The sequence below is a fragment of the Ambystoma mexicanum genome, chromosome 2p (genome assembly GCF_040938575.1).
Source record: "Ambystoma mexicanum isolate Mex_15411 chromosome 2p, UKY_AmexF1_1, whole genome shotgun sequence".
Lineage (NCBI taxonomy): Eukaryota > Metazoa > Chordata > Amphibia > Caudata > Ambystomatidae > Ambystoma > Ambystoma mexicanum.
The window spans coordinates 307,642,910-307,666,989 of record NC_090923.1 but is presented as its reverse complement, the minus strand read 5'-3'; the positions used below and the strand labels follow the sequence as shown (position 1 = coordinate 307,666,989).

Here is a 24,080-nt window from a genome sequence, read left to right as displayed (position 1 = left end):
AAGATCCTACATAATGTTAATTTATCCTCCTGGAATACCCTGTGCTCTAAGCATCTCACAGCATCTAAAACCTCTCTCTTGGAGGATTACGACATAATGCTTTTCCAAGAGATATGGCTTACTACTCCTTGTCTGTGGGATGCACACACCGTCGCACTGATTCCAGCAATACCACCTATTAGAGGTCTCCCAAGATCAAGACTGATGGTAGAAGTAAAAAACGTGTCAGGCCTTATACTTGTACCATGGCCCTCCCCTAATAGTTTTCTCCAGTTAGTTAAAATCGTAAGTGGAGAACAGTTTTTTGCAATAATTGTTTATTGGAATCATTTGGCGATTAGTGATGATGTTTTTTTAAAGACCTAGCATCTCTGCTTGAGGTGGTTGCCATGGCCTCAGGATGTTTGCACTTGATTATAGCAGGTGATTTAAATATCAAATGTATCGCAACTGCATCCAGTAAACCAACAGCTGTGGCTAAAAGATGGAAAGTGCTTATGGAAGAACATAACTTGTATATGATAAACGGTGCTAAAATGGGTGATATTCCCCATAAAACCACATTGCACAGAGGCCAGCAATCTGCTTTGCTGGATTACCTATACACAGATAGCACATTCTTTAACTCTATTATACAATTTCAAGTAAAGAGGCAGACAGTTAGTGATCATGACATCTTGTCACTATCTTGGGCCTGTGAAGATTTCTATCAGAAAAAGTATACTTCATTAGCAACAGATTTAATATTGAACTCAGCAAACAATAGGATAGCGTGGACACCAAAATGCTTCATGGAATTAAATAAAATATTGCTGAGACCAGAATATTCTAAACCAAGTAGAGAGAAATCATCCTATGTAGATGCCTTGATGATATTGAAGCAGAATAACATTTGGCGTGGCGGTATTATAAATACTCAACAGCATACATATATGATCCTGAGATAGCCCTGGCTAAGTCACAATATAGAGCCCAGAAAAGGAAAGCAGGCACATTAGAGATAACCCTAAGAGCAGTTGTATTAAGATCTATTAAAACATGCTACAAAAACTGGATAAAATCTAGATGTAGCCTCATGAAACAACATGATGCGGAGTCCATGTTGTCTGCTTTAGCCTCCAAAAACTCTGCCAGAATATGGACAATGTTAAACAATGTCTAACGACCAGATCATATTGTAATGCAAATTAATTCAGTTCCTAAGGAGGTTTGGGCAGCTTTTTATAAAACCACTTATGCTGCCATGCCGCATACCCAGATATATAAGGGCGAAAGAAAGGCCTCTTTGTAATCCATGATTTTTGACATAGAAGACATATTATATTACATTTCAAAGTTCAGTGTATCCCGTGCCCCGGGACTTGGCGGCCTCTCTAATTTTGTTATTAAGCCGCACCCCCTAGAATGGGCCAAAATCTTAATGATTATTTTTAACCAAGCAATAGAATCGAGAACGTTGCCTATGTCATGGAAAAAATCCATAATACTCCCTATTTATAAAAAGGGGATAGGTTAAACCCAGCAAATTACAGGCCCATCACTTTGCTCGATGTGCTGGGGAAAATATTTGCCAGAATTATTCTGAGGGACCTTATCGGTTGGATAAATGTGAAAAAATTATACGACCCATACCAAACTGGCTTTAGGCCTGGCTTGGGAACCACCATAAATTTGCACACTATACAGGCCATTAAGATGCAAGAATTGGAAAAAAAATCAACCTCTTTACTTGGCTTATATAGATTTTTCTGTTGCATTTGACTCCATCAGCCAAGAGATGTTTTTGACAAATTAGAGAAAGCACTGTGTCCCGAATATATATTGTTTTGGATTAGGGAGTTTCATACCAATACTACTGTCCAAATCCGGCTATCATTAGATGGTTCCTTATCTGAATCCATAGCAACATATAGAGGTTTGAAACAGGGCTGCCTGTTGGCATACACGTTGTTCAACTTTTTCGTTGCAGACGTAGGGCATACATTTCTGCTGGCTCAAGCTGGTGCACCACGTTTGGGAGTGGTGAAGGTCCCCTAGTTATTTTATGCCGGCGACCTTGTGTTGTGGGCCAAAACACCCAGGGGGCTTAGCTTGCTTCTCTTACAATTACAGAGCTTTGTTGAGCAGAATCATCTGAACATCAATGAAGAGAAATGCAAAATTATGGTAATGGAAGGGCATAAACGTAAAAAGAGCTCCCTGGACTGCCTATTGCAGGGCAAGAAGTTAGAGCAAGTAACAGAATATAAAAATGTGGGTTTAACAATCAGTATGTGTACCGCAGACAGTCTATCATAGGGATCTTCATGCAAAGTTGAGAACAGGTATATCACAAGCCCAAATTATCCAAGCAAGTTATGGGAAATATTCCCATTTGCCCAGTTTAGCATTTTACAAGCAGAAATTGGTCCCTTTTCTAACTTATGGGGCTGAAATTAAAGGTTAGCAAAAGGAAAGTCTATGGCACAGAATGGAGGGAGCCTTTTGGTGTCCTTTATTGTGTTTGCCTCAAAATGTACCAATATGTGCCATAAGACATAAGAGCTCGGATTAGCCTCCCTTTATTAATTATACATCTGGAAGTTACTATCCTTGTACAAGGAATATATAATGGCCTTGAAGCAACCGATCATACTGAGTACTATTGCAGCTTATGTATTATCAGCCACTCATAAAGGAATCAAATATTGTCGAGATCGGATACAGCAGATTGTGGAAAATGCTACCATATCAGAGACTCTATTAATGCAAAATCCTGTTCACGCCAATGAGAAAATAACAACAATGGATTGGATACTTAATCGGGAGTGATGCATGAAGTTGCATTTATTTCCAGATAATTGTTTTGAAATCAAAAAATGTAATATCCCGGAGCAATATTTAGTTAAGTTCCCAGATCCAATTAGAAGACAATGGTTTATGAGGGTGAGATTAAATCTTTGGCATACAAATTAAATTCTTTATATGCGTAAAAGTAGTCCTAATAGGACTTGTCGATATTGTTGTTCACCTGTGGAAACTGAGAGCCTAAAACATATGGTGCTAAACTGTGTAGCACTAAAAGATCCAAGAATAGCATTATTCCATACCTTTTAGAGGTTATTTCATAACTGAGTAAAATACCCTGTGGAGAGCCCTGTTTGACAGTTAAAAGTCTGCACTAAATGTAGCTTTGGTGGATTTTATGAAATGTTTGAATTTGCCAAATTTTAACAATGTGGAATCATTCAGAAAAGTGTAAGTCGCTAATGTATAAGAAAAATGCTCCGTTTATTATATATATTTTCTTTTTGTTTTCCTTTTGTATTGATATGAAATCTGTATATCTTTTCTTAGTTCTATGTATGATGTGTATAATTATTATTATTATCACCGGTGGCCATAACAAATTAAAATAAAAAAATAAATAAAAATGGGTTTGTCTCTGTGTAGATTACCCTTTCGTCAAAATCCGCTACATAAAGGTTTGCCGGGCATGGGGCAAATGTTGCCCCCATGTCGGTGCCTGATATTTGTTCATAATATTCATCCTCTAGTATGAATTAGTTTTTTGTTAAAGCTATTTCCGCCAGTTGCATTATGAATGTCATCGGAACAGCTGATCTCAGTGTTTTTTCTAACAGCACTCTCTCAATAATCCTCAATGTCTCTGCTTGAGGAATTTTCAAATGTAGTGACTCTATGGCCTGAGTTACTATCAGGACTCCATCTGACAGTAAAATCATCCCTTGCTGCAGTTTCAACACTGCTGTGCTGTCTTTAATATATGACCTCATTTTTACAACTTCCCCTTTGATAAAGAAATCCACATATTCGGATAATGGCTCCAGAATGGAGCCTATTCCCGAAACTATGGGTCTCCCTGGCGGTGGGGAGATACCCTTGTGGATTTTTGGGACTGTATAAAATGCCGGGCATCTCAGAAAATTGGGACATAGAAACTCTGCTTCTTTTTTGCTGATATATCCCTCACTGATTCCTTCTTCAATTAAGGGGTTTATTAGATTTCTTAAGTTGTTGGTCGGGTCACTTCCTAATCTTCTGTAGATAGCTGTGTCTCTAATAAATGCATCCACCATTCTCTTGTAGTCTTCAGTATCCATTATTACAGTGGCCGCTCCATTGTCCGCTGGTTTAATTGTGTTCTCCATGTTGTTTTTCAATTCACCTAATGCCTTTGTTTCTGCTTTTGTTAAGTTATAGAAGGGGGATCTTCTTTTCTGCCTCTATTGCCTCCAATATCTTCAGGATGGCTTTTTCAAAGGTTATGGATTCTGTCGATATGCTTCCTGGGGGAGGGTAAAAGGTAGATTTGTTATGTAAATTGGTGATGTCTCCCTGACTCTTTGAGGTACTCCTATTAAAGAATTGTTGTAGTCAAATCTTTCTCATCAATTGTGTAATTTCTATTCTGGGTTGGAAGGGGTCATGCTGAGTAGTAGGAACAAAAGAAAGCCCTTTCTGCAATACATTATGATGTATTTCTGAGAGCTCCACTTTTGATAGGTTTAGGAGCAGTAAGGCTGCTTTTACAATGTCTCTCTTGGTTCTGTGTCACCTACTATTCTGATGCATTCTGTTGGTAACCCTCTGCCTCTGTTGTGCCTTATCCTGGGTGACTGATCTTGTCACCATCCTCAGTTTTTTTTCCTCTACCTCTGGGTTGTTGAAAACCCTGGTTGTTTCCTTGTTTTACTTGATTTTGAGTTATTTGTTACATTAGAGGATGTCCCTGCTCTGATTTCAGACTGTCACCCCACCTTCATTGGAAAAAATTGCTTTCAAAGCACCAAAGCAGATTATGCAGATTAACGAAGAAATGTGTAAGTGCGGACATAACCAAACGGGGAAATGTCATGTCAGTAAGAACTGAATGTGTTTTAGCACAACTTGACAGTGATCACAAATATAATGCTTGGTACAAGTGAGAAGGAAGTAGATAGATACCCACACATCAAATGTACAGTGTTTTGAAAGGTGCTAGTGGAACGGAAAGCCAAAACGGTGTTGACCCACAGCGTTTCCCGGTTGGTCCTAATACGATCCCAAATTGTATAACGCTGGTAGTCGGCTGCGATATAAAGAAAATAATGGTGATCAAACATTTAAATTCTTGTAGAAAGTGTTTTGCCTGACAACAAATTCCTTCTGTTCATGTGAATATCCTCTGCCTTTTGTGTGAGATCCCGAATCTGAGAGCCATTTCCTCAAACAATATCGAGCGAGTGGACTTCATAGATTTATATAGGACAGATTGATCAATAATATGTTAATTCCAAATTATTTTAGAAACCATTATGAAGGAACAAGAATCACATTATAAAGGAGAGAAGTTTTGTGAAACCGAATGAAGAAATTATGAGTATACCCATGTCTAACTCAATAGAGAGGTCATTGGAACAGGGTGGGGGCCTTGCACGAGGGATCCAGGCACTTAAGAATAAGATACACGTCTCTGAACAGAAGAAAAACTGGTCTTGGCTAGCAAGTGCACTGTGTCCCCTGTAATCTGGGTAAATCTCTAAAATGACTTAACCCTAAACCTCTGGATACTGACTTGCCTCTTGTCCTGGAACACTCGTGGACACCTGCATTTATTTAGCAAGATTGTGTTGGTAAAATGTTAAAGTATAGCATAACTTAGATTCAGGAAACTTGGATGATGAGTGTTCCTTACTTAGATGGCTTTGTATCTAACTTGCAGGCAGCCAAACGAGGGGCACACGGTTGCCTCCCTCGGGGTTTACTAACTTTGATCGTATAATGAAATAGAAATCGTTAACTACATGAATATATGTTTTTGTGTTATGGCAACTCATGTGAAAATTGCTGGAATTAGTGTATAGGGTGTCTTTTTAGATAAAATCCTGCTGTGCATTAATTATTGGAATGATACCTTTCTGGGGGGGACAAATTATTGGAATGATACGTTTTGTGGGGGGACAAATTATTATTTCGGAAGATTTAAATTCAGAATGTATCAACATGGGACGGCCAGCGGGCTCTTTCCTGGACCTCGGGTGCGGACTGTAAAGCAACATAATGGATGGTACTGATTCAAGTGGCTTGGTGGTTTAGGACTCAGCATACCCGATGACATACCAAGCCATTAGACTTGGCCGAATGGAACTTACTATTTGACAGTTGATTACATCTTTACAGAGGGAAATGGCTTTTTGGTAAGTGTATATCACTTAAGATTTAAACAACAGAATACAGTGATCACTTCATGATATCAATGTTAATTTCAGTTGTGTGATGAAGGGTAGTGAGAAAGATTGTGGCCCCTGGGACTTAATTGTAAATGCAGCAGGGAATAGAGTGACCTGGAATGACGGGTCTGTACTTCTGGTGAATAAAACCCTGGCCGATTGTCATCAACCTACTTTGAGAAGACCTTCCCAGTGGATAATTTTGAGAACTTTGTGGGGGAGATTATATGTTCCAGTTTGACTCTGTTAAACCTGATGGCCTAATAAGATTAAAGAAGCATCCCCACGCTTTTGACATTTAGGTTGCCACTAGGAAAAAAGATATGAATTCACATATCAGATCGCTAAAGGGCAAGGGGGAAATGTCTACTGTTAAGACAAGCCATTTGATTAAGAAGGCAAAGCGGATGTATAAGAATTGACTCCGGGGGAGTCGGGCTAAAAGGAGTCAAGTGGATGCAGAATCTATGCTGTTAACCCTGTGAAATATAAACATGCAGGTTTTCTGGAGGTTGATTAATGATTTAGGGCCTCATCACGAGTCTGGTGGTAACCCTTAAATGTGGCGGTAGCGCTATTACCGCCGCATTTAAGGGTCCGCCAGATCATGGCTTTGGCGGATTTCCCCCCAGGTTTGAGCTGGGGGAAATCCACGGCAAAATTGCCGATTTTTGGCGCGATTACTGCCGGCGGGAAATCCGCCGGCAGTAATAGCGCAAATTTTCCCCATTGGGCCCAATGGGGGATGAGGAATTCCTGAAAGGGCCCAATGTGGAATGGGCAATAACCCTTCCGCCAAAACCCATGATCCGGCGCTATTAGCACCAGGAGGTTTGGCGGTAGGGCTATTAGCGCCGGCGCTAATAGCGCCGGCGTTATCGCCCAACTCGTGATGAGGACCTTAGACTCTGTAGATTGGGTTTAGAGGTTTTGTTTGCCGAGCCTCAGGGTTTGGCGATAGGCCCATTGTGTGAATTAGCTATTGATGATAAAGGCTGGAAACTGGAAGTAGATTGTGGTAGGGTGCTGGAAGGATTAAAAAAATCAGCACCTCTCACGCACCTGGCCCGAATAATTTATCTAATTACTTATTTAAGGGCGATCCGACTGCATGGGCCACGTCATTGACCTTCCTGTTTAAACAAGTGGCAGAGTCCTGTACTTTTCCTGAGTCCTGCACCATCGCATAAATAGTGCCTAATTACTAAAAAGGAGCACGATCTGACCCAACAAACTACCGACCCATTTCCATAATGGATGCCGATAGCAAGATGTTTGCGTCTACTCTATTGCAACACCTTGAATTATGGATACAATTCTCCAGCATGGGGTCTGGCATGGATTCACATGCTCATGAATATTCCCTGTCGTCAGGCCGAGAATCCTCGGTATAGAAAAAAATCAGTATCAGTTTCGTTTCTGATCTGTCTTTCTTAGTAGTAACCAATCACTGGTCTCTGGGTCATACTGCCCCCAGCCAATGACTGCCCTCTCCCTAAGCCCCGCCTCTGGCAGCCATCCTCAGATTTGGTAGCACGTAAAATGGCAGTATGACCAAGTGAAGAGCCGCAGAGGGGTAGGTGGGAGGGTTCGCATGTGAATCCATGCCAGACCCATGCTGGAGAACAACAGTTACAGGTAAGTAACTTGTTCCTTCTCCGGCATGGGGTCTGGCATGGATTCCCACACGCTGATGAGATGGACTCCCACACACTGATGAACCTCGCCAGCCGGCCTCCCACCGGGGTGTTCGGCGGGGGCCAGACCCCACGGTCGGTTCAATCTTGTTTGGAGGCCGCCTTGCCTCCTTGACCTCCCTGTCAATGACGACGGGCACCACCTGACTTGCCACGTCCCCTGTAGGCTTCCTGGGACGAAGATCTTGCCGCTTGGCAGTACGTGGAGGAGCCACTGCCGGATCCCTTGGAGGCACCTTGTCTGCCTCCGGAGCTCTGAAAGGACGGCCGTCGTCGTTGGAGCACTCCCAGTGCCCGGGCAGTCTCCATGTCTGTCTTGATGGCCTGAAGGGACTCATCAACCGCCTTCCCAAACAGGTTGTTCCCATCGAAGGGCATGTCCAAAACCTTGGTTTGTACGTCCTGGCGGAAATCCGTCGCCTTGAGCCATCCTCGTCATCTCAGAGACAGTGAGGCTCTGGGGGAAAGTGTGGAAAGGAAGGATTCCTTTGAGGAGATGGAATTAAAAGTGGTGAGGGAGGAAGGAAGGAATAAGAGGAGTTGAAGAAGACTCCAATGTTTCTGGCTTCTGATGAAGGAGAAGGGGGAGAGTCCATTGAAGGCTGGCCAGAGTGAGGGGAAGAAAGAGGGAGAAGGAGTCCCGGTGGGAAGGCTCTCAGTCTTGCTGACATTGTGGCAGAGATCATTGGAGGTACATCAGGACTGGATGGCAGATAGGCAGTCAGAAATGAAGGAGGAAGTAAGGAGAGGGTCAGAGGGACATTTGAAGAAGAGTTGTAGTTCATCTGTGTAACACTAGAACGTAGGGGAGAAGGTGTTAATGAGGTGTGCAAGCAGAGCAAGATAGGTGTTAGCCAGGGAGAAAGGTTGGAGTCCTGGGGGATGCCGCAGGTGGAGTTAGAGGTGGGCGGGGAGAAAGAGCCCAGAATAACCTGGTATGGAAGGTCATTGAGGAAGGAGGTCAGCCAGTCCAGTGCCCACTCCAATATACGTAGGGTATCATAGAGCTGTGTTCTGATGATGGAGTGGGTGACCATGTAAAATGCAGAGGAGAGATCAAGTAGAATGAAAACAGCTGGATAGTTGGGAAGAGCAGTTTCCGTGCCTCTGGATGCTGGGGATCCAGATTGATGTTTGTGTAGGTAACCAACAAGTTCAGTGTGCTGGGTCAGTTGGGGGAAGGCCAGGTTCTCCAATAGTTTCCCAAGGAAGGGGGTGATAGAGATGGGGCTGTAGTTGGCTGAACAAGTCTAGCCTGCAGACGTTTTTTTCAGGAGGGTCGCACAAGGGGGTGCTTGAGGGAGCAGGGGAAAGATCCAGTAGCAAAAGAGTGGTTGCAAAAATCAGCAAGTGCAGAGCCAATATTGTCCTTCATGGTTCTGGAGGAACAGGGGGGAAACCTCTTTGGAGGAGACCTTCATGGAGCAGCAACTCTGGTGCACCTCATCAGGTGTGATAGGAGAGAAAGAAGAGCGAAAGGCAGAGGGGGCTGAGAGGCCATTGGAGGCAAGGTGGTGGGAAAGGTTGAGGGGAGAGGGAAGCGAGGGTGCTGCGAATGTTCTGAGTTTTTGCAGTGAAGTCTGTGGCCAGTGCGTTGCAGGGGCCTCAGAGGGAAGTGGCAAGGAGCAGACAGCGGAAGGGTTGGCTAGTTCCTTGCAGATTTGAAAGAGTTCAGAAGTGTTGTTGAATGCACCAGAGACGCAAGCCTGGATGTAGGCCATTTTCTTGGAGTGGATGGAGAGTCGGTATTGCCTTTGGAGCAGGTAACAGGCCAGTTTGTCAGAAGGTGAGCGTGGTGTCTGCCACTTCCGTTTAGAAGCTCTGTACATGCGTTTCAGGGCTGCAAGTTTGGAGTCGTACCAGGTGTTACTCTTGGAGGCAGTGTTTCAGGTGGATCCTCGTGACTGGGGTAAGAATGTCAAAAGTATTAGTGATGGCAAGATGGAGGTTGCTGAGGGCAGAGTCAGAGGTAGAGGCTGTATTGAGGGGGGGTGAAGATGGATGCGAAGGCAACAGCTGACACACGTTTCATTGGATGCGTGTTTGTGAACAAGATTGGCAGGGCTGTGAAAGGTGCAGTCAGACGACTGAGAGGACCCAGGTGAGCGGAGAGAATTGTCTGACCAGGAGAGTGGGGTGATGAGTGTGGGGGAGAGCAAAAGATCAGTGTTGATGAAGTCATCAAGAGCGTGTCCAGACGAGTGGGTAGGACCAGGTGGAAGAATGGAGAGGGAGATGGAAGGGCACATGTCACAGAGTTGGAGTTTAGAGGTGAAGAAATCAGCCCATTCGGAGAGAAACAGGGTGGTAGAGCTGTAGATAGTGTGGGATGTATTTACCCATGCATCCGAGCCCTACCTCAAAACTGTGCAGTACTGACATGGAAAACATCATGATGGCCAGAGCTTCCCAGAAAATGCACAGGGAAATGCATGAAGAATAGGCTGCCACTCATTTTTGCCGATGTTATGGGCACAGAAGGACACTGCCTAAACCACCAGTGGACTACCCACACAGTAGTCTGAAACCATTGGGAGTGGCAATGCTGATTGCCAAAAGCAAACCCATAACTGTTGGGAATTCATTTTCTTAAATCCCAAAAAGGGGTGCAGTACCAGTACTCACCACTATCCAAAAGCCGGCGTTTTAAAACAACACCAGATTTTACTTTTTTGTAGAAAACTGAATAAATGAACCCAAAACATGCCAAAGAAAAACTTACTGAGAGGTGGATCCAATGTAAAGTTATATTCTGAAGTGACGTGAAGGTTTATAACAAGACTGGCTGAGCTGTGGATTTCAGCAGTTTAAGTAAATTTGGACTGAAAGACATTAAAAATCTCAATGTTTAAGAGAAATGAGTGACCTACTTTTGAGTGTCACATAGGTTGCAATTGTTTAAATGTCATAGTTTTAAACTTAGAATCAGCATTCTAGCTGCATATGTGAAATTGTTAGTTTATTTGAATGCAGAAACTGGGGAACAGAAATGACATGTAGCTAAAAACTGGCTTAAAGAGATTCCAATTTGCCTGGCAACTACCCCCATCAGGAGTGAAACTTGAGTCACAGCTGTGTTCCCAGGCCTAGCTGCCCTTTTGCTGCTCCCACCAAAAGGGATATGACACTTCCCTGATTGAATTACCTGGGCTCTGCAGGAAATTGAACAAAGCCCTGTCTTGACTCAGGCAAATGTTTTATGGCGGGAGTCGTAAATGGAGATTTCTCCTGGAAGCAAAGGGGAGGGGCACTGCCTGTGAGAGCAAGCTGGCTTGGCAGAACTGGAAAAACCAGAAATTCAACCTTGTGCTGGAGGAAAACCACACCCCTTTGGGGCCAGAACATAACTCTAAAAAGATGAATAACTCATAGTACGGACTTGTGAAAATTATTTAAATGACACCATAATTCTTGTGATTTTTCTGCCCACATTTTAAGAGGTTTTTAGAACCGGTGGCATGTTCAGGGGGGTTTTAGCGGAAAAGAGGATATTACTCAAAATGTGTGCATGTGAAAAATCTGACACTTCATCAACTAATGTCCATACTCCTTGCGCACATGTGTGTAAATTTGGGTTAATGTCCGATATTGCAAACCAGTTAAAAAGTGCAAAATATTGCCATGGAAGAGCAGAGTTTGAACAGGGTATACCTCCTGTAATGCATGATGGGTGCATATGATTTTAAAACAATATGTACCTCTGCAAATATGTATTTGGTTCAAAATCTAGATTTGTGTGTAAGTTGACAGGAGGAGTGGACTTTCTGCAGGCTGTAAAATGACATCACTCTGACACAACTTAGCTCCCCCAATCAGGGGAGAAATGAAAGCTTGGCCAATGATAAGTGGAGAGGGGTAGGGTCTAGTGATGCTACACACACACCCATTTTGAAAACACATAAAAGCAGACAGACAGGACAGATAGGGACCTTCAAATCCATTTGCAGCTGGAAGCTCTGCCGGAAAATCCATACTTTACCTCCCTCAACCTTCAGAGAGCAGACATAGAGACTTCAAATCTATCAAATATCCAGAACCAGAAACCCAGACCAGACCACTGTTAGCAGAACCAGAGAGAGCTGACCCAGGCCAATGTTAGCAGAACCAAAGAGCTGAACCAGAGTCCAGTCCAAAACCTGACCAGATCCGTGGCGAGGCCCAATTAACTCAAGAATATAGTGTGAGTACCTAGAAAACTGTGCAGAACCAATCTCTTAGTTAAAATAATATAATTCAATTCTATTTTAATCTAAGTAGAATTGCCTCCTGTCAACTGTCATTTGTAAAGCTGTCACTTGTCATTTTCTAGTTGCAAGCTGCACTTGTCTTTTTTAACTTTAAAATTTCAAATCTGAAAAACGACCTTTATTTAATCGCTCATATCTCCGTGACCGTTTGTGCTAGAGACTTGCAGTAACTTTCCTCTGAAAGCTGCGAATCGTGGCTTTCCTACGAACCTAGAACCGCATTCCTACCCCCTAATATTTTGCCGCAATCGCGGAAAACACACTCGCGAATTTACCGCGATTTGCAAATTTCTTCACATGTAAAAATCTGCTGCTGCTTGCCTTTCATTTGCCAAAAATTCGTTTAATCTACCAATTACTCCTAGATCCTTGCTAAGGTGAGCCTGGACTAATATTAACTTGATTTCACTCACCCTGAACCTCTAGAGGGAATTAAAAGCATTTTAACATATTTTCACTCCATTGCCAGCACATATCAAAGCATTTTGCCTGTGTTTTCAACTTCTGTAGTCCAAGTTGCTGGGGTGAACTGAATCACATTTAATTGCATTTCTGAGAACTGTGTGCCTCCCTTCCATTTCCTTGCATTGCATAAAAGGGGGGGTGAATTGTCCAAGAAAGTGATTACATTGTCTTTGCTGAAATCCTATCAAGTTATTTTCTGTATTGCATTTTCATTCCACATTGCATCCATTTGAAACCATAAAAGTATTGTTGCTATCTTATCCATCATATAACCACTCATCATTGATTATAAAAAAACCATAGAAGTATTGTTGCTATCTTATCCATTTCATGTCAACTCCTTAGTGATTATCAAGATGTGTGCTAGTGCCAGATTCTCCGTTGTTAATCTTTATCATACCAGATTAAGTGTGATATCCAATTATTAATTTATTATAAGGCGTGATATAATATATATTGTTTAAGTTATCAAATAAACCTTTAAACTTACAAAACAGAACTACTTCTTGGCTCAGTGGGGTCAGGGGGATTCCAAGGGAGGGGTGTTATATAGGGGTAGTCATCCAGAACGCATGAACTGGACATAAAGATATATCAATAAGGGTTTTCATTCAGTATTATAGACTAGGCGTTGACTTAGCTGTAGTGTTGAATTGAATCCTCTTACAATAGTGGCAATGGTCAGGGAAGAGAATGTCTTATGTCTTTCATGTCAAGAATGTCTAATGGATCTTGATGCTGCTAGAGAACAAGTTGCTTTTTTGGCAATGCATGATGGTAATGATGGGGTGGTGTTCTAGGATGAGTTGGGTGATATTTTGTAATTGTTTTTGCTTCGTATGTGACGTGTGTCAAGTTTTGAATTGGTGATCTTTAGTGACCCATTGATGAATTTAAAATGTATGAGATGTGAGTTTAAGTATATTTACATGTATTTGTATAACCATGTAACATTAAATAAATTGACCTGATTAGTAATCTTAGCAGATCTTGCCTCATGTAACTTTTAATGCTGCACCAGGAGGGCATTTTCAGTAAACACCTAATTTTTAAAAAAATGATTGTATTTTGTGCTGAGTTAATTGATAACATATGCAAATCATACCCCTCGCTTTATTTTCAATGCTGTATTAAGAGGTCTTTCACAGGTTACTTTTGGTGAGTCAAATCATTTTTTTGTTGCCATGACTAAAGGACTGCAACACGTGATAACAACTGGTACTTACTGTAACATAGAACAGGCGCACACTGCAAACACATGTAGGGCACTGACACGGTGGATCCTGAGGCATCTGGGAATCTTTCCATTCAATAGACAGTGTAGGCAAACAATTACTACAACTATGGCACACAAAGAATGGTCCCATTTAAGCATATCCCAATGCCAGAAACATACCAACAAAGGGATCCCGTTTGTGTACACATATGCCACTACCATTCTCAATGCCAATCTCTCTTTGTTCTTATTTAGTGTTGCTAAAGCAACACCTAATAGTAATATGAGCCAAAACCTAAAAAGCAAAAGCATAACTAGTGCCAAGAAACCTTGCCTGACTTCATTTAGCTAAGCCAGCCCACCCACCAACACTCTATTGCTCCCTTATTACACGGCCTGCGGTAGCGGCCGTGTAGTTATGGTTAAGTTGCTAAAACTAGGGGAAGAGCACTTTTTTAATGGCTTATAACTTTGCTCTCCCTGGACGAATCCTCACCAAACTTTGCAAAAACAGTATATGACCTGCTCTGACATGTTTGGTGAGGTTTCGGCAAGGGGGGACCAAGTTATAGGGAGGGTCCCAAAATTATTGTTTTTTTCTGTAGACCGAAAGGAAGAAAAGAAAATGTGCTCACGCCCACAGCCCAAACCGATGGACGGATTTTCACCAAATTTTCAGCAGGAGAGGCGTATTGGTCCCGGAAGTGTGCTTTTGTAAATTTGCTGAAAATCCGTCCTGTAGGTTTTTTTTTTTAAACAGGCAAACTAGGTCAAAAAAAATAAATGTGATATCTGGCTCTGCAGACCCATTTCCCTGTTCAGTCCCCGGACAGGCATACAATTGGTCTAGAGCAGGGGTGCACAACTGATTTTGACAGAGGGCCGAAAGTACCCTACATGATGGCTATAGTGGGCCGAAAAGTAAATGTGGGTGGGGCGGTAGGCGTGGCGTGGCAGGAGGCTTTTTCAACCCCTAATTTTTATTAAACACCATGCCCCATAGCCCCCACCCCTCAAGCAAACACTATGCCCCATGGCTCCCACCCCTCATGCAAACACTATGCCCCAAGGCCCCCACCCCTTAAGCAAACACTATGCCCCATGGCCCCCACTCCCCAACCAAACACTATGCCCCATGGCCCCCACCCCTCATGCAAACACTATGCCCCAAGACACCCCCCTTCAAGCAAACACTATGCCCCAAGACACCCCCTTCAAGCAAACACTATGCCCCATGACACCCCCCCTCATGCAAACACTATGCCCCAAGACACCCACCCCTCATGCAAACATTATGCTCCAAGACACCCACCCCGCATGCAAACGCTATGCCCCAAGACAACCACCCCTCAAGCAAACACTATGCCCCATGCCACCAAGCATGCACCATGCATACATACTCATACAGACCCCAACCCCCCACCCCTGCATACAAACTAACAAGCATACACCATGCACCCATACAGACCCGAACCCCCCACCCCCAACTCAGCACACAAACCCACAAGCATACACCATGCACCCATACCGACCCAAACCCCCCACCCCAACTCAGCACACAAACTCACAAGTATACACTATGCACCCATACAGACCGCACCCCCAACTCACCATACAAACTCACATGCATACACACATTCAAGCAGACCCGACACACACCCCACCCCCGCATCTCAACATACAATCCACTTGCACACAAACACATTCAGGCAGACCCGACACACACCCCCTCCGCATCTCAACATACACTGAACTTGCACACAAACACATTCAGGCAGACCCGACCCCCACACCCCCTCCGCATCTCAACATACAATCCACTTGCACACAAACACATTCAGGCAGACCCGACACACACCCCACCCCTGCATCTCAACATACACTGAACTTGCACACAAACACATTCAGGCAGACCCGACACACACCCCACCCCGCATCTCAACATACAATCCACTTGCACACAAACACATTCAGGCAGACCCGACACACACCCCACCCCTGCATCTCAACATACACTGAACTTGCACACAAACACATTCAGGCAGACCCGACCCCCACACCCCCTCCGCATCTCAACATACAATCCACTTGCACACAAACACATTCAGGCAGACCCGACACACACCCCACCCCTGCATCTCAACATACACTGAACTTGCACACAAACACATTCAGGCAGACCCGACACACACCCCACCCCCGCATCTCAACATACAATCCACTTGCACACAAACACATTCAAGTAGACCGGACACACACCCCACCCCCGCATCTCAACATACATTGAACTTGCACACAAACACATTCAGGCAGACCCGACCCGCACACCCCCTCCGCATCTCAACACACACTGCACTTGCACACAAACACATTCAAGCAGACCCGACACACACCCCACCCCCGCATCTCAACATATACTGAACTTGCACACAAACACATTCAAGCAGACCTGATACACACCCCACCCCTGCATCTCAACATACACTGCAGACCTACAAACACAAACACACCCATACACACCCGACACACACCCCCACCTCCGCATCTCAACATACATACAAAAACAAAAAACACAGTCAGGACGGACCCGAGACAGACACACACACACACAAACATACAGGCCCCCCCCCCCAAATCATCATATGTACTTATCCAGACGTGCGGGAACGCTGACGAGGCTTCTGGCACTACGGCTGGCGTGGCAAGCAAGGCTGAAATGCCTTCCGGCATCAAGCCTTACTGGCCACGCCAGCCGTAGTGCTGGCACTCCATTGGTGCAGCACACACGCACTACGTGGCTCGTAGGAGCTGCGTGGTTCGTGTGCACTGAACCAATGAGGGCCAGTGTTTTGTCCGGCCCGAAAGACAACAAAGACTTTCCTAATGGAGGGCGGCCGATGCTGCTTGCGGGCCGCCCTCCATTAGGAAAGTCTTTGTGCCTTTCTGGCCGGACAAAACGGCATGGCAGGCCGCAACTGGCTCGCGGGCCGTATGTTGTGCACCCATGGTCTAGAGGGTGATGTGATGTCCGCAGACATTGGACGCACCCCCTACTTGGATGGTGAAAAGCGTGAAGTGCGTCAGATTTTTGGAAACGCCCGCCATGTTGGATTCGCAGACTTCACCCAGTGTCCGCGGATATGCGGTAAAAAGATTAAAAAAACACAACATTACACTTGTCAAACTTATCAAACAATCGCTGGGGAGGTGAGGGGTGATGTGGATGGGATGGGATGGGATATGGCCATAAGAAGCCAAAAAACAGGTGTCTTTCACCATAAAAGTCCACAAACTGTTCACAAACAGTGCTTTGAAGTTCGGGGACATTTCAGATGTTCGGGGGCAGTTCTCAGATGGCTTATAACCTTGGCAGCACTCAATAAATCTGGATGGAATTTTTGGAATTCTATTCTAGTCCTGTTACTGAAAAGCCTGCCAAAGTTTGGTGGGATTCTGTAAAGTAGGCGTGAAATAACAGCGGGGTGCCAAAATAATGTACAGGTTTATAAATGTGGTGCCATTTGACGAATCTGCACAAAAGTGTGCAAGACGATTATAATTCTAGATATACATGTTCTTTCCAAGTTTGGTTGGATTCTGTCAAGACGGGGCAAAACTAGAGAGGGGCTCCCAAAATATTGTAAAGGCTTATAAATGTGGTACCATTTGACAAATCTGCACAAAAGTTTGCAAAATGATATTAAATCTAGATATCAATGTTTTTGTAAAGTTTGGTGGGATTTTCTCAAGAGGGGGCTAAATTAGAGGGGGTCTCAACATTTCTAGATGGCTTATAACTTTGTTGCCGTTTGACGAATGTGAACAAATCTTTTCAGAAATATTATAGACCCAACCTTGAAAGTTTGTGTAAATTCTGAATAGATTTTGTCACGTTGGAGTTATAGGACTATTGTAGGTACATGCATGTTGACACTTTTGAAGTAAAACAAACCTGGGCGGTTTTCAAGCAAACACGTTTAAGGAGCATTGGCAAGGACCTGAAAGCATGGTTTTGCAAATGTGCCTGCGTTTTCTTTTTTGACAAGTGTCATAATGTAGGTACAAAAAATAGTGATGTACCTTTCGTGACTGCGGTATAGCCTGTGGCCATGGGCAGTGGCAAGATTGTCTGGGTCATGTTATACGGTCATGACCCGGACAATCTGGCTACTGGACTTGACCGTGAGGGATGAAAAATGGTGTTAAAGTAGCCATGTTCACCTGGGACCGGCTATGTGATAAAGTTATTCAAAAGTAGGATAGGTTTAAAAGGGAAAAAAATGTGCTTGTGGTAATATGGTCATAGGGTTCTGACTTTGCTTTTGCAGGCTGACATGGAAAGGGAAGAGGGGCTCTGTGATGTCATCTTTGATGTCCTGAGTGTTAGTCCTAGCAGTGCACAGTGGTGGCACAAGTTACGGTTGCTTAGCTTACCATAACTGGTGAATTTCTGAGGTTTTTCGTTTTTACCTGTAACTATAACGTCCCTATAATGTCGTCTTTCCATTGAATTTCGAGGTTTTTACCAGTGTAACTTAACCATAACGTCCCTTTAACCAAGTTTTTTCATTGATATATATATATTTATATTATTGAATGCCCACTACTACTGGGCTGTTTTGGAGCCACCATTACAGCGACACTCAGCTGTTGCTTTGCCAAGTGATGCACTCAACAGATAGCCTCTTATTGTGCGAGGCCTGCTGATGAGTGCTACTCAGACCCTGTGGCATGGCACATAGTCTCCTCTGCTTTTTATTGGGTCTGAGGGAACCCAGGAGAGGAAATGCTGCACCATCACACAGGTGGCCTTTTCTTAACATTTTCCACTAATTATTATACAGTCGGGCAGCGGTGCACAACATGCGACCTGTGGGCCCCATGCAGCCCTTCCGGACATTCTTCATGCCCCTCCAAGTCACAGGAGTTTAATAATGAATTTCTGGGTGTCCTAACGTCAGTCACTAAGAATTTCATGTTAGGTGCGTGAAGCCTCTGTGGTCCAGTTTCTGTCTTTGCATCATGATTGCTGCAGTTTCGCTTCTGTATAACAGCATACATAATGCAAATAAATCACAGTGGCTATGTATCATATGTTTTAGTAGGAAAGTAATAAATAAAAAGTACACCTTAATACCCATGTTTTTTACATTTTTTTACTTAAATTTGCGCACCAATGCTGCTACTACTTTCACTTGCAGCTTCATAATTGTGGAATACTCTCCCACTTTCTATGAAATTGTTGTCAAACCATCTAGCTATTTGGAAAGCATTAAAAACTCACCTGCTCTGAACTGTTAGCAATCTGGCTAAGATGTGCTGGTCTGTGGGTGGCCACCTACCTCTCCAGCGCCATGATGCCTACGGGCGATTGTGCGCTCTACAAATGGCCAGAACATAACATAACATACTACCCGCTGAATCCCATGCATAGTTCGGCCCACTGTATGAGACTTCTTGAGCACCTTCAGCCCTCCAGCTCAATACGCGTTGCACCCCTGCAGTAGCGAAGTGTAGCATATAGATGTCCCAGGACAAGGGTACCGTTATTATTGTTTCCCATAGAAGCTGTACATAACCTATACCGGCGGATAACATAAACAATATTCAACGGGCAGGCACCTGTATCGCCTTTCTGTGTTATGCTAGTTTCTGAAGTACAATTTCACCTTCATCAGGGCAGCTGTGTAATAGACTGCTGGTTCGCTACCTTGACCCATATTTTTGCAAAATGTATAAATACGAACGTAAATCCAGTGTGCAAAATATTGGTTTCATATATATATAATTTTCTACACTGGGGTCTTGAAAACCTAACTTGAATGTCTTGATTATTGTGTTTCCCCCCTTTTAGGACGGGCGCACACCACGTGCAATACCCTTGCCCGGTTATGAAGTGAGTTTGCCCGGTGCAGCCGAGAAGTATGAATTGAAACACGTCTTGAAGCTTTCCCAGTCCCAGCAGAACATTTTTCTCAGTGCTGAGGATGAGGATTTGCTCACGAAATGGATGGACGTGCTCTCCAAAGCAGCCAAAGGAGACACTGCGCTCACAGCACAGAAGGCTGAGAACTCATAGGAATGTCCAGCAAACCCGGGCAATTTCCTGATCGCAGATTTTTACAATCCACTTGATTCTAGTAGAAATGGCACTTTGGTATACTGGTGGCTTCATCGCCCTTTCCATATCTGCATTCCCATTGTACACGTGTTACATGTAGTTCTGGTTATCTCACATATAGTATTCTTAAGACAAAATTGTGTACATTTTAACAGTCCTTTCTGTTCCTGTAAATGTAGAACGTGCAAAAGTCTACTAGTAAGTAATCCTACCTTTTTTATGTAAAAAATTGTGAAAGCGTGTGGCTGGCCACTGACATCCCATGTACCCAATCTTCACTTTCTGATACAGAATACACAATGCAAGGTATATGTAAGTTGTGTGATTGTCTTTCCTTTGTCAACTAATTGTTATGTCTCTGCTCTGATGAAAATGTAGTGAGTTGAAAAAGAGGTCCTATAATTTCTGTTAATTCTTTAGTCAGGATTGAAGAAGGAAAGAAAACTTGGACAGCATCAATGAATTTGAAGTATTTGTAAAAAAAGTTCTTTAGTGTTTTTTTTTTTTCTAATTAAGCACCTTCTGGATATTCTTTGACAAAACTGTATTGCAAGCCGATAGTCATTTCTTACAGTTTTACTAACCAGGACCACACCCAATAAGCCAGGATACTTTTAGAACTCGCAATGCCGCCATATTTTATTTTATATTTGGTAACTCTTGAGGAATTTATGATTTATTTATAATTTGTAAATAGTGTTAAATAAAGTATTTTAAAGCATTTGAAAATTTGAGCTAAAAATAAGATTTAGCACTGGTCTGCAGGTATTTGTACAGAGCTGTAATTTAAGTTTTCTTTTACTTACCTTTTTATAACTTGAGTTAAATGTCTTGCCTATTATTAACTCTTATTACATTTTCTTGCAAGCTTATTACCTTGCGATGTATGTTTATTTGTATTAAGCACTTTTAGTGCCTACTTACATGGAGACAGAATAAACTTTGTGAAATTGTTTTTTTTGTGATATTGTTACTTTTTATATATATTGTAAATGTTCTTCACTGCAGGGGTATTTATTTTTATTTATTTTACTGTGCATTTGTACAGCGCTTATACATCAAGTTAATGGTGTTTCGAAGCGCCCACAGTGCAGCAGGGAGGGAACATGGGAAAGAAAATCAAATATAACAATAAAGAAAGAGATGAATAAAGAGCTAGACCTACTGGGCCTTGTGAGCATTCAGAACGTGCAAGTGCAGAGAGAGAGAAGGGATGAGGGAGTGGTGTGGTAAGTGTTAGGTCTATCAAGAGGCAAGTGCTAGGGAGTGAGCAGCTGTAAGTGCCTAGGTGGAGTAGTCGGCTGCCAATAAATAAGTACAGGCCTGTGGTGGCATAGGACAGTGTGTGCCGAAAGCAAAGGGCTAGTTGTAGATTGTAGGCGATTGGGTGTGGGAGACCAGGAACTAGGAGGGCACATAGGGGACCTGGTCACCAATATAGCTGCAGAAATGGAACAGTGTGAGGAGAAGGAAAGCCATAGAAAATCAGCCTCAAACAAGGTCTTTCATTAATACAGCACCCATATGAAAGTTCCAGATAGCGTTGGGTCCCATTTGGAAATTCACCTGAGTAGTGGGAAAGACTGTAACAAGTGCACAAGCCCTGAGGTGGATCGCTGAACAGAGCTTGGGAAAAATAAACACAAGGGGCAGGAAAGAGTCTCAAATGAAACAATTTGTAATCAAGACATCTGAACATTAGCGAGAACACAGGACATACACATTGGGGGTAGGAGAAACCATACGAGATGCCCCAATCAGATGTACAGACCTACATGGTGAAGCTGACCGACCAATCTGGTCTCTTTTTGAAACAAGTGTCACCTAAGCCAAATTATAAAGAAGCAACCACCACCAAAATGTTTATGGCGTCAAGACAGCATTCCAGAATTGGTGATAAAGCAGTGAGAGGTGAAAGGGGAGTCCATAGAGACAGCAAGAGGTTGGCAAGAAAATTGGACTACACTTTGAGAGTATTGGTAGAGATGACATTGCTAAGCCAAATAGTCCACACTATGAAGGAACTCATACTTGCAGGAGGGATTAGAACAAAGGACCTGCAGTCGACCTTGGCCTAGAAGCTTAAGGCAGTGTGTAAGGGCGTACCTTGCTAAGAATATAATGCACCCTCTTTTGAAAGAGAGAGAACACTATAACTGTACCCTTTCTCCTCCACCACAACCCTTTCTAATTGTGGCCTCCCAAAGGGCGCTATCCTATTGCCATGGCTCTTCAATATCTACCTTGCCCCTCTGGCTCACACATGATCTCCTACTCCTTTCCTCATTTCCAGGGCTATGCTGATGACACAGCTTTTCTTGACACTTCCCTCTACTACCTCCTCTCTCATCTCTGATTGTCTTTCCGCCATCTCAGGCATGGTGTGCAGCTAATGATCAGTGCCTTAACGCTAGTAACATGGAGATCCTTCAGATTGGGACTCCTATCCTCTGGCCACCCTCTCTGGGCCCTCTACCACCACCATCCTATGAGGTCAAAATCCATAGAGTCATCGTCGACTCTGCTCTCTCCTTCACCCCACACTTTATGGACCTTACCAAGAAGGCCCAGTTCCACCTCCTCAGAGGCATTCTCCCTTCCCCCACTGTCCCTCGGAAGCTCAATGTCTGCAGAGCTCTGGTCCTCTCTAGGATGGACTACTGCAATAGCCTCTTCATCAATCTCCCTCTTTCCTCCCTAAGCCCCCTCCAGCTAATCCATAATCGGGCTGCAAGACGTATCCCTCAAGCCCAGGGACCTTATCTCCCCAGCCCTAAAATCCCTCCACTAGCTCTCAGTGGATGTGAGGATCAAATTAAAGACCCTCTGCATCATCCACAAGGCTTTTTTTGTGGCCTGGGACCACACTATCTCCAATGTTCCCTCCCTAAATACTCCTCTGCTGGAGCCCTCCACTCCTCTAACTCCAACTCTTTGATTGTCAAACGCTTCTCCAAGCAGAGAGTGGGGGCAGGCTTCTCTCCTCGGCTGGTGCCTTCCTTTGATAAAGCCTCCTTGCCCCTCTCAAACTTGAGCTGGGCCACTGCTTTTCTCTACCTCTTTCCCTTCCCTGCCAATCACCCCACTGCCACTGAGACCGGTGGCCTGGTCCTCATGATCTCACCTTCTGTCGTTACCATCACCGTCCTTCCCACTTCACGGCCACTGCGGGCCCCTGCTTGGCGGCTCTACATCCCACTCTTGGGCATTGCCTGCACTAGCACTTAGTCTGAGGCCTCCTCCTTGGCTCCCCTGACCACTTCCCTGCAGTGTCCCCCATCAGCATTTGTCCATTCCCTGCCCCCCACCCGTCCTGATCTTCTGCACTTCTTTCACTGTACTTGCACATCTGAATACCACAAGGCCTAGTAGGACCACTACTGTGTATTTACTGTTTTGCCAATGTTTTTTCTCTCCCCTTGTTCCTTTCCCATTTAGCCTTGTGGCGTTTTGAAACCCAATTCTAATGTATAAGCACCCAACAAAAGCTGAATAAAATAAAATAGAATAATGTCTTGTTCCTGTCGGACTGCCTTGCAAGACTACAGAAACACAGTGGGATTATACATCGTGGACATCTTCCAAGGCCAAAAATAATGAGGTGTGCTAACCTAATGACAAAGGGTGATGGAAGGTTTTGGCCAGGAGAAGGTTTTGGCCAGGAGAAAAGGATCTTCAGATGGAGAGTGATTGGTTGAGCACCATTTTCCCCCCGGATGCGAATGCTCAATCAGGTGGCTGGAACAGCGGTGAAAAACATACTAAGTACCGCCCACTGTTTCCAGCCACCCGAGGCCCTTCCCCCCAGGTGCTGCCATCTTGATTGTGGGAAGTCAACAGGGAGCCTTCCTTGTTGCCTCCCCACGACCCAACCCACCCAAAAACAAACCGTACCCATTCCCCACCACCCTCCCATACTTTAAAGGTTTTCAAATACCACGGTACCATTTGGGCAAGCCCCCCAAACGGGTGCTTATTGTTTAATTACATCCAGGGCCCTGAAGATGCGTATGGCCCATTTCAAAGGTCTGCTTGGGCGACCGCCTGCCAAGACCGGGGATCAACCATGCCTGTCTGGCATGCATGCCATTCATAGCATGCACCACCAATGTCATTCATACT

The 24,080-nt window shown here is 43.9% G+C and overlaps 1 protein-coding gene across 5 annotated transcripts in view; it reads left to right on the top strand.

The window, feature by feature from the left end:
* Nucleotides 1-20,913, top strand: part of FGD3 (FYVE, RhoGEF and PH domain containing 3) — a 924,278-nt gene extending 903,365 nt beyond the window's left edge. For 3 of the 5 annotated variants that reach the window (XM_069643610.1, XM_069643612.1, XM_069643611.1), the window contains exon 18: nucleotides 19,692-20,056. In XM_069643610.1, coding sequence (XP_069499711.1) covers nucleotides 19,692-19,916 — 225 coding nt within the window. In that variant the 3' untranslated portion in view covers nucleotides 19,917-20,056. Of the gene's footprint in view, nucleotides 1-19,691 lie in introns of all 5 variants that reach the window. The other 2 variants (XM_069643609.1, XM_069643613.1) reach the window with 1 other exon arrangement.
* Nucleotides 20,914-24,080: the final 3,167 nt, after the last annotated feature.